Genomic DNA, 11,591 nt, shown 5'->3' with positions numbered 1-11,591 from the left:
GTGATCCACCCGCCTCGGCCTCCCAAAGTGCTGGGATTACAGGCTTGAGCCACCGCGCCCGGCACCACCTTTCAATTATATTGAAAAATATTGCCAGGCGTGTTGGCTCACACCTGTAATCCCAGCAGTTTGGGGAGACTGAGGTAGGCAGATCACCTGAGGCCAGGAGTTCCAGACCCACCTGGCCAACACGGCAAAATCCCGTCTCTACTAAAAATACAAAAATTAGCTGGGTGTGGTGGTGCATGCCTATAATTCTAGCTGCTTGAGAGGCTGAGGCACTAGAATAGCTTGAACCCTGGAGGTGGTGGCTGAAGTGAGCCAAGATCGCACCATTGCACTCCAGCCTGGGTGTCAGAGCGAGATGCTGTCTCAATAAATAAATAAAAATATAAATATAAATGCAATTGTTTACTAATAATCTTAAGACAAATTCTCCATTTTAAAGCCAAACACACAGGTATGTAATGTTTTAGGAAATTTAGTAAGTCTTTTAGATGACTATTTAGTATACAACCAATTATAATTTACTAAATGATACTTCTAAAAAAATACCTTCTACACTCTAGGAATCATTCACTCTAAATACAAATTTCAAAAGCCTAATTCAAAAATTTTGCCTATTCAGAAAAAAATTTCATATTTCACTTTCAAGCTATGATTTCCAGTAAAGAGATCCATAATGAAGAATGAATTACATTTTTTCTCTGTTAAAATTGGTTTTTCACCACAAATTATTGTCCAAAGGAAGCCCATATTTCTCACCAGACTACTCTCCCAACACGATCATTTATTCTCTTTATTAAGGGTTAGTTATATAGGTATATGGCAGAGGTGCCTGTTTCATCAGCACGAAATAGAACATGAGAAGGTCACACTTCCCTAAGTGAGGGTTATATTAAGGCTGGAAAAGGAAAGTAGGTGTAATTAGGACACCCTAAACACAACTGCATTTCCCACATATAAAAGAAAAGAAATGGTCACCAATAAGGATAGAACTCTGTTGATCACTACTCAGCAAGAAAATGGTAAAAGCTTAAAAAAATCTAACCAGAGATTATTTGCAATTGTTTCTATGAAGTAAAAACACAGATCAAATTTTGAAACCTTTGCCTTTGCTTTGCTTCTAGTTTCTTTGCCAAAGTTCACAAGTAAATAGTGTACGCTTATTAATTAAAATGTTTACACTTGCTACACTACTGGTTACTGACTAGCTTGGCTCTTGAGAGGACTAAGTGAGATAATTCACTTAAAGTGATGATCACAGAGCCTACCACCTAGTAAGCATTCAAAAAATGTTTGCTGTCTATCAGTCAGGATAGGCTAGACTATGATGTTATAATAAACAACACAAAGATCTCAAGCAATATCTATCACTTCTGCTCATATTTCATTGGTCAAAGCAAATAATATGGCTGGAGTTCAGTGAGGTCGGGATACCAAATCTTCCCACAGGAATAAATACCACAAACTTGGTACTTCCTCAACTTGGTAAATAATATCTACAAAAAATCTATAGCTAACATTATACTTAAGGGTGAGAAACTAGAGGCTTTCCCATTAAGGTTGGGAACAAGGCAGGATAGCCCTTTCATGACTCCTCTTCAACATTACACTGAAAAACTAACCAATGCAGTAAGACAAGAAAGGAAATAACCGGTATACAGATTGGGAAGGTAGAAAGAAAACTGTCTTTGTTCACAGATGACAAAATTATCTATGTAGGAAATCCTAAGGAGTCATCAAAAAAGTCTTAAACTATTAAGCAATTACAGCAAGGTTGCAGAATAAAAGGTTAGTAAACAACCTTAAACAAGCCAAGTTTTTTCTATATATTAGTAATTAATACTCATTATCTATCAATAGAACTTTTGGGTATTTACCCCAATGAATTGAAAACTCATTCCACAAAAAACTTGCACACAAATGGTTCTAGCAGTTTTTTAAAAAAATAATTGCCAAGCATGGGAACAAACAAGATATCCTTCAATAAGTGAATGGATAAATGAACTGTGGTGGTACATCACACAGTGGAATATTATTAAATAATGATGAAAAACAATGAGGTATCAAGCTGGAAAAAGACAAGGAAAAACCTTAAATGTGTATTGCAAAATGAAAGAGGTCCGCCAGAAAAGGATTATACCTTATAATTCCAACTATAGTGCCTTCTGGAAAAGGCAAAATTATAGAAACAGTAAAAAGATCAGTGGTTGCGAAAGACTTGGGGGCAGGTGAGGAAGTGGAAAAAACAGGTGAAGCACAGGGCATTTTTAAGGCAGTGAAACTATTCTGTATGATACTATAGGTATATACATGACATTATACATTTGTCAAAAGCCATAGACCTGTACAATACACAAAGGGTAAATCCCATAAACTATGGGTTAATGTATCAATATTGGTTCCTCAATTGTAACAAATAAATTACACTAATGCAAGATGTTAATAATAGGGAAAACTGAGTGGTAGGAAAAGGTGTATGGCAGTGGTCCCCAACCTTTTTGGCACCAGGAACCAGTTCTGTGGAAGACAATTTTTCCACAGACCTGAAGTGGGGGATGGTTTTGGGATGAAACTATTCCACCATGGATTATCAGGCATTAGATTCTCATAAGGAGCATGCAACCAAGATCCCTTGTATGTAGTTCACAATAAGGTTCGAGATCCTATGAGAATTTGATGCTGCGACTGATGTAGCAGGAGCTGGAGCTCAGGCAGTAATTCGAGTGGCTGCAAATATAGATGAAGCTTCACTTGCTTGCTAGCGTACTGCTCACCTTCTGCTGTGCAGCCTGGTTCCTAACAGGCCATGGACCAGTACCGGTCTGTAGCCCAGGGATTAAGGAGCCCTGGTGTATTGGAACCTTTTGTCTTTTCTGCTCAATTTTTCTGTAAACCTAAAACAACACTAAACAATAAAGCCTATTATTATTATTATTTTTGTTTTTGAGACAAGGTCTCACTCTGTTACCCAGGCCAAAGTGCAGTGGTATAAAAGCTCATTGTGACTTGACCTTCTAGGCTCACGCAATCCTCCTTTCTTAGCCTCCCAAGGAGCTAGGACCATAGGCACATGCCACCATACCCAGCTAATTTATTTACGTTTTTTTTTTTTTTTTGAGACGGAGTTTCACTCTTGTTACCGAGGCTGGAGTGCAATGGCGCAATCTCGGCTCACCGCAACCTCTGCCTCCTGGGTTCAGGCAATTCTCCTGCCTCAGCCTCCTGAGTAGCTGGGATTACAGGCATGTGCCACCATGCCCAGCTGATTTTTTGTATTTTTAGTAGAGACGGGGTTTCACCATGTTGACCAGGATGGTCTTGATCTCTTGACCTCGTGATCCACCCACCTCGGCCTCCTAAAGTACTGGTATTACAGGCGTGAGCCACCGCGCCCGGCCTTATTTATGTTTTATTTATTTATATGATTTATAGAAACAGCATCTTGCTATGTCTGGTCTTGAGTCCCTGGTCTTAGGCGATCCTCCTGCCTTGGCCTCCCAAAGCACTGAGAGTATAGGAATGAGCCACTATGCCCAGCTCTAATAATTTTTTTGTTTGTTTTATAGGTGTTCTCAGTCCCTTATAAATTTCTCTTCTCTTTCCATTTAACCACAGGCACCAGCAACCTACCTGGATAAAGTGAAGATCTCATTTAACTTGCAGCATAATTACAGTGTACCTTTAAATTTTTCTTTTCACATACTTATAAATATGAGCAAGTGAACATATAACTATTTTCTATATAGTTAATGGCATCAGACTCTACCCAGTTGCCCAAGTAAAAAACCAATAATTACACAGAAAAATGTTCCATGATCTCATTTATACAGAGAAATGAAAGGAGATGTAGATCAAAGGATACAAAGTAGGAAATATACAGGCAGAACAAGTCAAAAGATCTAATGTACTGTTATATATACTATGAAGATTATAGTTCATAATAATGTATTGCATTCAGTTTTTGCTAAACTAGATTATAGCTGTTCTTGCCACAGGGAGTAAAAATGGGTAACTATGTGAGATAAAAAATATTAACATGTTTTCCACAATAGTAACCATTTTATACTATATATATCTTTGTATCTAAGAACATCATGTTAGATGCCTTAAATACACATAAAATATATTAAAAACAACAACAAAAAAAGAAATCCAAGAGTTATTTTTGATTTCTTCTTCCTCCATAATAATGTACCACACTCTTGGTTGTACTTCTAAAATTTCTCTCTGATTTGTCCTTTTTCATCCTAAGTGCTATCACCATTCCAAGCAATCTTTTAAAACATCAATCTATCCCATCTTTTGTCTTCACTTTGCTTGACTTCTCTCTACAAGTCCTTTTTATAAATACTCCTTGCTATCCGTTCTTCCTATTACCTCCTGGGAAGCTAGTGTCTCTCATACGGATTATCCTAACTGCTCCTCTTCTCTCCCACCTTCAATCTATCTCCCACACTACAGCCAGGATTATATATTCATAAATTGCAGATCTGGCTGTTTTACACATACTTAATTTTAGGGCATTTAAAATAATTTTCTTTTTTTTGAGACAAGGGCTCACTTTGTCACCCATGCTGAAGTGCATGGTGCAATCATAGCTCACTGTAGTCTCTATCTCCTGGGCTCAAGCGATCCTCTCACTTCAGCCTTCCAAGTAGCTGAGACTAACAGGTCCCACACTACCACACCCAGCTAATTTTTGTATTTTTTTTGTAGAGATGTATTGCCCAGGCTGGACTCGAACTCCTAGGCTCACGTTATCTGCCTGCCTTGGCTTCTCAAAATGCTGGAATTACAGGCATGAGCCATAATTTGAATCTCTTTGGACGTTTAGCAGAATCTGCTATCTGGGTTGCTTTTCAGATGCTTCCAATTAGTTAAATGCTGCAAATGAGTTTCTTAAGCTGGTTTTCCCAAGGAATATGAGGACAGGTTTAGACAAGAACAGAAAAGTATCCTGTAACCTGTAAGTCCTTCTTTTCCTCTCTCCCTCAACCTCTACTAGTAAATGTAGTATTATCTACTACAAATGCAGTTATTAGAAAAACAGTGATATGGGTTACTTCCCTAGGATTTATGTCCCTGTTTTGAGTTAAATCAGCAAGCAAACATGAACATAACTCTAAAGTTCCAAGTTTTAAACTCCCATAAACATGGAGAAACGATATATTGTAGTGATGAATTTTATTCAGCAATGAGTATTACTTGATACCCTTTCACCTGTTTTTCCCTAATGAAGATCAAACTGCTTTCAAATATGGAATTGTTCTCAATTTATTATCTAGGAACAGGAACAGAGTGAGCAAGCATGGCACATGGGGCACAAAATTTAATGAGGCACTTACTCATCTACTCTGTATCTGCATGACCCTAACAGTACCTATTTATATTTTGTGCCCTCAGTGTCTCACTCAACCTCTCCCTAGTTCTAGCTCTGACATTATTCTAATATATTTGTGAATGTTCAAAGGAAAACTGATCTTCATTTTCTCTTATTTCAACTAGTAAAAGAATATTTTTCAGAAGGGGCACTTTTTATACTTTGGTTGAAAGGGGTCAAGAAAGCATTTAGTTCAACATGTTAGTACTCCATCAATGTCATTCAGTAAGAATACCAAAATAAGTATGCAAGTGTATATATGATGTTAGAGGATATAAAGGAAGACATCATTTCTCACACGGAATTTTGTACATTTAAGTTGACTTCGTCTACTAAAATAACAATTGCATAAGCAATTAAATCTAGAAGGAAAAAAAAAAACTTCCAGGTAAACTAATTTAAATAAATAAACTTATTTGCTTAACTGGGGTTTTCTCTTGACTTTTAAAATCCTAAACCCCAAAGGAAAAACAAAACAGAATTCTAAGTCCAATTTAAAGCAATGATTGGAGGATCAGAATGCTTACAAAACACAAAAGCAATTAAAACAAATCTTAGAATTTTAACTTTTGAAGTAAAAGCACCAAAAAAGATAGGAAATCTCATTTTTGCTTATTAAAATAAAATTATTCTTACCAGATAAAGCAGAAAGGTGTGCAGCCCTGTTCCAAGCCCAACAGAAGACAAAATTCCTAAGCCTATCCAGTAGGCATACAAAAGAAATTGTTTCTCTATACGTTGCACATACTGAAAAAAAGGGATGAGGTGAAAACATGAATTCTTTATACAGAAATGCAGTATTTAGAAACTATCATCAAAATTAAACCAACTACAATAAGTTTCAAATAGGAAAAAAATAATAAGATAAAAAACCCATTGAAGAGGCCTAATTTCTTTAATATACAATGGTAAAGATGACAAAAAAGTTCATCTAACCAGAATAAAGGTCTTGTTTCTAAACCTTTAATAAAAGTCTTTTTTCTAAACATTTAAAGTCCTGCTATTTACAAGACACAGAAAAAAGCATATTACAAATAAGATAATTTTGAGGATAATTTTAGATATATTTCAAATAAATGCATTTAGAACTATAAAAACTTCTCTGTGATTGGCAGTAAACTGTTTTAAAATCCCATTCTAGAAGCATTTCCTGTTAAAATATATTAATGTTTGCTAGTTTAACAAAAGAGGTTAACAAAGCATCCTATATTCCCATCAGTAATATTGTACTTGTGGACTACAGGCAAATGAACCTGTCTTTTTCTTTTTTATTGTTTTAAATTTTATTTATTATTTTAGAGATGGGGTCTTGCTATGTTGCCCAGGCTGGAGTGCAGTGGCTATTCACAGGCCTGATCCCACTACTGATCAGCACGGGAGTTTTGACCTGCTCCGTTTCCGACCTGGGCCGGTTCACCAGTCCTTAGGCAACCTGGAGGTTGCCCCGGCTCCTTGGATGTCACCATACTGATGCCGAACTTAGTGTGGACACCTGATTGGCATAGCGCACTACAGCCCAGAACTCCTGGGCTCAAGAGATCCTCCAACCTCAGCCTCTGGAGTAGCTGGGACTACAGGCACGTGCCACTGTCCCCAGTGAATCTGTCTTTTTATCCAAATAAAACTTTTTTTTTTTTTTGAGGCCTCTCATCATCAACTTTGGATGAGAGGCCTATCTATCTGGATGGATCACAAAAGTATGTTAGAGAAAACAAGAAAACTTTAGAAGTGATTAACGAATTCATGCTACTGTAACTGAAAACCTTCAAGAAAGTTACATTTAAATTTTTGGAGGTAGGTCCAGGCAGAGTGGCCTGTAATCCCAGCATTTTTGGAGGCCAAGGCAGGGAGATCACCTGAGGTCAGGAGTTTGAGACCAGCCTGGCCAACATGGTGAAACCCCTTCTCCACTAAAAATACAAAAACATTAGCTGGGCGTGGTAGCACGTGCCTGTAGTCCCAGCTACTTGGGAGGCGGAGGCAGGAGAATCACTTGAACACAGGAGGCAGAGGGTGCAGTGAGCTGAGATTGCGCCACTTCACTTCAGCCTGGGTGACAGTGAGACTCCGTCTTAAAAAAAAAAAATTTGAAAGTAAAATGAATCACATATACCAAATATAAATGCTCAGCAGCCATAAAACATCACAAGAATATTTTCAGTGTATGCCCTTAAAAGTAAAACATCTGACATACTAGCTATGAGATAATGTTGAGGGTAGAAATTCTATAAAACCCACATTTGTCCCATTTGAAACTGGGATTAGAGAACTAGAGAATGTGCAAGACTAGAAACAGAATTGCTCAACCTCTCACCTGTTGATGTGCTCCTTCAACATAATACGTAGCTATAAGCACAGCAAGCAGCAGTAAAAAAGACACCACAATGCTTTGACGATGCCATAATCTTAAAAACAAATTAAAAAAAAAAATAAAGAAATATCTCACAGTCTCACTTTCAGGGTTCATCATTCTCAAAACAATTTCTTGTTGAAGCAGTTAGGTTATCTAGCTCAGCTGGGCTGAGCTATTTTCCTTAAACATCATAGCCTCTTGGAGGAGCAGAAGGGGGTCAAGAGAAGATACACAGGCATAGAACCCAAGTTCTTATCATAAACCCCATTGTAACCTTGCCTTACCCAAAGCCTGATCTTATTAAACCTCAACTTGTAATATGGAGAAGCATTATAATAGAAAGAGTACTGGCCTTGAAGTCAGAGGACCTGGGTCAGAGACCCTTCATGTTGTACTTTGGGCCAGACACTTAACCAATCTGATTCTGTTTATTGTTTTTAAAATCTTTATTTACTTACTATTATTATTAGTTTTTCTTTTCAGAGTCAGGGTCTTGCTCTGTCACCCAGGCTGGAGTGCAGTGGTGTGATCTCAGCTCACTGCAACTTCCACCTCCTGAGTTTAAGTGATTCTCCTGACTCTGCCCTCTGAGTAGCTGGGATTGCAGGCATACACCCCACCATGACCAGCTAACTTTTTTTTTTTTTTGAGACAGAGTCTTGCTCTGTCACCCAGGCTGTAGTGTAGTGTTATGATCTCGGTTTACTGCAACCTCCACCTCCCGGGTTCAAGCAATTCTCCTGCCTCAGCCTCCCGAGTAGCTGGGATTACAGGCGCCCACCACCACGCCCGGCTAATTTTTGTATTTTTACTGGAGATGGGGTTTCACCATGTTGGCCAGGCTGGTCTCAACCAGCTTGCCTCTGCCTCCCAAAGTGCTGGGATTATAGGTGTGAGCCACTGTGCCTGGCCAAATACATGGCTAATTTTTGTGTATATATATATATTTGAGACGGAGTCTTGATCTGTCACCCGGGTTGGAGTGCAGTGGTGCAATCTCAGCTCACTGCAACCTCCACCTCCTGGGTTCAAGTGGTTCTCCTGTCTCAGCCTCCTGAGTAGCTGGGACTGCAGGCACACATCACCACACCCAGCTAATTTTTGTATTTTTAGTAGAGAGGGGGTTTCACTATGTTGGCCAGGATGTCTTGAGCTCCTGATCTCGTGATCCATCGGCCTCGGCCTCCCAAAGTGCTGGGATTACAGGCGTGAGCCACTGTGCCTGGTCTAAAATGTTTATAATGATAAATTTGTTTTACCTTCCTTATGGAGTTGCCTAAGGATCAAAATCAGCTGTAAATGTTACAAAGTACTTGATAAACTCTTAGTATAATAAAAATGTAAGATAATAGTACAGATAATAACTTGGAAGTTCCTGACAGGAGATAAAGCATGTAAAAGTTCAACTTGTTCTTTATGGTAATTGAAACAGGACTTACAAGAACTAAATTTAAAGACAGAACACATTTCCATGGCAGAGTGCTTTCTCATTGGCTCAAATTATTAGTAAAACTGCCACGTATGCTGAACCTTGTCCTGCTACAGAATCAGCGTATCTAAAGTACACAGGCCTGATTTCTCCTGACGGTAAAATCAGGAGAGAAAATATAAATCATTTTTCAGTGTTCTCCATTGCAGATTCAACATGAAAACACAGTGGACAACTGTGATAATCTAGTAAGCAATAGCAAATAGCAATATGTTTCCCTAATCTATTTTTCTTCAACCTAAACACAGGAGAATAAATACGTTAGTATGATAATATTCTAAATGTAATTAATCCATTTTGATGGAATAGAGGGCAGAAAGTAAGAGATTATTGAGGATTTTTAAAATTAATAAGTGAAGTTTATTTAAAAAGTAGTAGGAGAAGACTCTTTACTTTGAGGTCCATTCCTTCAAGATTACAAGGGTTTCCAGAGAAAAATACTGCAAGGTAATGAGTGGCTGTCTCCACAGGACAATATTTTGCCTTTCTTCCCGCTCCCTCCTCTTCTTTTCATTCATTGAAGAGGGGTCTGAAAAACAATAATGCAGAGATTAAAACAGAATTTCTAACATTTATGATTACTCTCTTCAATCACTTTACATAAAAAGAGTTTTGCTTATCTCCCAAGTAACAACTAACAGCAAGTCTTAAGAGTCTTGTGAAAATGGCAACTACTACCTGGGGAGGCCAGGGCGGGCAGGTCACTTGAGGTCAGGAGTTTAAGACCAGCCTGGCCAACATGGTGAAACCCCATCTCTACTAATAATACAAAAATTAGCTGGGCATGGTGGTACACACCTGTAATCCCAGCTACTCTGGAGGCTGAAGCACAAGAACCCCTTGAACCCAGGAGGCAGAGAACAGAGATTGCGCCACTGCACTCCAGCTTAGGTGACAGAGAAAGACTCTATCTCAAAAAAAAAAAAAAAAAAAAAAAAAAAAAAAAAAAAAAAAAAAAAAAAAAAAAAAAAAAAAAAGAAAAAAAAAAAAAAAAAAAAAAAAAAAAAGGCACCTAGTCCAAACTCAACATAGAATAGAAAGGAGATGAATGACAGTAGTTCCCCGTTATCCACAGTTTCAGTAACCCATGGTCAACTATAATCTGAAAATATTAAATGGAAAATTCTGATAATAAGTAATTCATAAGTTTTATTGTTTTAAATTTAATTTTTATTTTTTTAAGAGACAGGGTCTCCATTCTGTTGCCCAGGCTGGAATGCAGTGACATGATCACAGCTCACTTTAAACTCCAACTCCTGGGCTCATGTGATCCTCCCACCTCAGCCTCCCAAGTAGCTAGGACTACAGGTATGCACCACCACACACCTTTTTGGTTTTTGTAGAGATGGAGTCTCACTACGTTGCCTAGGCTCGACTGAAACTCCTGGCCTCAAATGATTCTCCCACTTTGGCCTCCCAAAGTGCTGGAATTACAGGTATGAGCTACTGCAGCCAAGGCCCTAAGTTTTATGTTGTATGCTGTTCTGAGTAGTGTGATAAAATCTCGCCAGTTCTGCGCCATCCAGCTCAAGACCTGTTTTAGTACATTCATGATGTATATGTTACCCATTACTATATACAGAACAACACAGTGTTTTTTCATATATCCACTGGGGGTCATGGAATGGATCCTCATGGATAAGGGGGGACTACTATATTACAGTTGCTATTTCTTAGTCAGTGTTACCTAGAGAACAATTGAGACCAAAAAAACATGCTTACTCTTTGCCAACTCCATGCCTTGACAAACATCAGAACCTTTTGTAGAGGCTGTCCTAAAGAAATGGTACTGAAAATCCAGCAGTCCAATTTGGGATACAGCTATAGATTTTGGGGAAATTACTGAAATAAGTCTAAATTGGTCCACCTTCTATGAAGGTCATTCTATCAACCTAGCGACATATTACAGAACAAAGTGGTTTGGATCTCAAAATACTGAGGCAAACCAGTTGTTTCCAATCATGGCTCTGCCTTCTACTAATCATGTGATCTCGGGCAAGTTAGTTAATACTTTTGTGCCTCAGTTTTCTCTTCTGTAAAATGGGGATAACAATAGTACATACTTTTCAGGGTCATTGTAAGGATTAAATGAGTTCATATATGTAAAGTTCTCAGAAGAGTTTAACACTTAGTAAGTGTCCAATTAAGGTTAGCTATAATTGTCATCATCTATTGAAATTACAAAATGCTTCTGTTTGTTTTTTTGCGATGGGTCTCATTCTGTCGCCCAGGCTGGAGTGCAGTGACAGCATGATCTCGGCTCACTGCAACCTCTGCCTCCCTGGTTAAAGCGGTTCTCTTGCCTCAGCCTCCCAAGTAGCTGGGATCATAGGTGTCTGCCACCACACCTGGCTATTTTTTTT

The 11,591-nt window shown here is 38.3% G+C and overlaps 1 protein-coding gene and 1 long non-coding RNA gene across 5 annotated transcripts in view; one reads left to right on the top strand and one right to left on the bottom strand.

Annotated features, from left to right (window-relative positions):
* Positions 1-11,591, bottom strand: part of VMP1 (vacuole membrane protein 1) — a 144,742-nt gene that overhangs the window by 105,572 nt on the left and 27,579 nt on the right. For 3 of the 4 annotated variants that reach the window (XM_017539813.2, XM_017539814.2, XM_037742472.1), the window contains 3 exons: positions 9,622-9,757; positions 7,701-7,791; positions 6,023-6,133 (listed from right to left, as the gene is read on the bottom strand). In XM_017539813.2, the coding sequence (XP_017395302.1) occupies positions 6,023-6,133; positions 7,701-7,791; positions 9,622-9,757 (338 nt within the window). The remainder of the gene's footprint in view (positions 1-6,022; positions 6,134-7,700; positions 7,792-9,621; positions 9,758-11,591) is intronic. The other variant, XM_017539815.2, reaches the window with a different exon arrangement.
* The window catches only part of LOC119472857, a 17,478-nt gene continuing 12,329 nt past the window's right edge, over positions 6,443-11,591 (top strand). Inside the window, exon 1 of the long non-coding RNA XR_005202033.1 lies at positions 6,443-6,824. This is a non-coding gene — a long non-coding RNA (uncharacterized LOC119472857). The remainder of the gene's footprint in view (positions 6,825-11,591) is intronic.

Source organism: Cebus imitator, unplaced genomic scaffold, assembly GCF_001604975.1.
Source record: "Cebus imitator isolate Cc_AM_T3 unplaced genomic scaffold, Cebus_imitator-1.0 Scaffold121, whole genome shotgun sequence".
NCBI lineage: Eukaryota > Metazoa > Chordata > Mammalia > Primates > Cebidae > Cebus > Cebus imitator.
The sequence above is the reverse complement of the archived record's forward strand: the minus strand, read 5'-3'. Positions and strand labels throughout refer to the sequence as shown.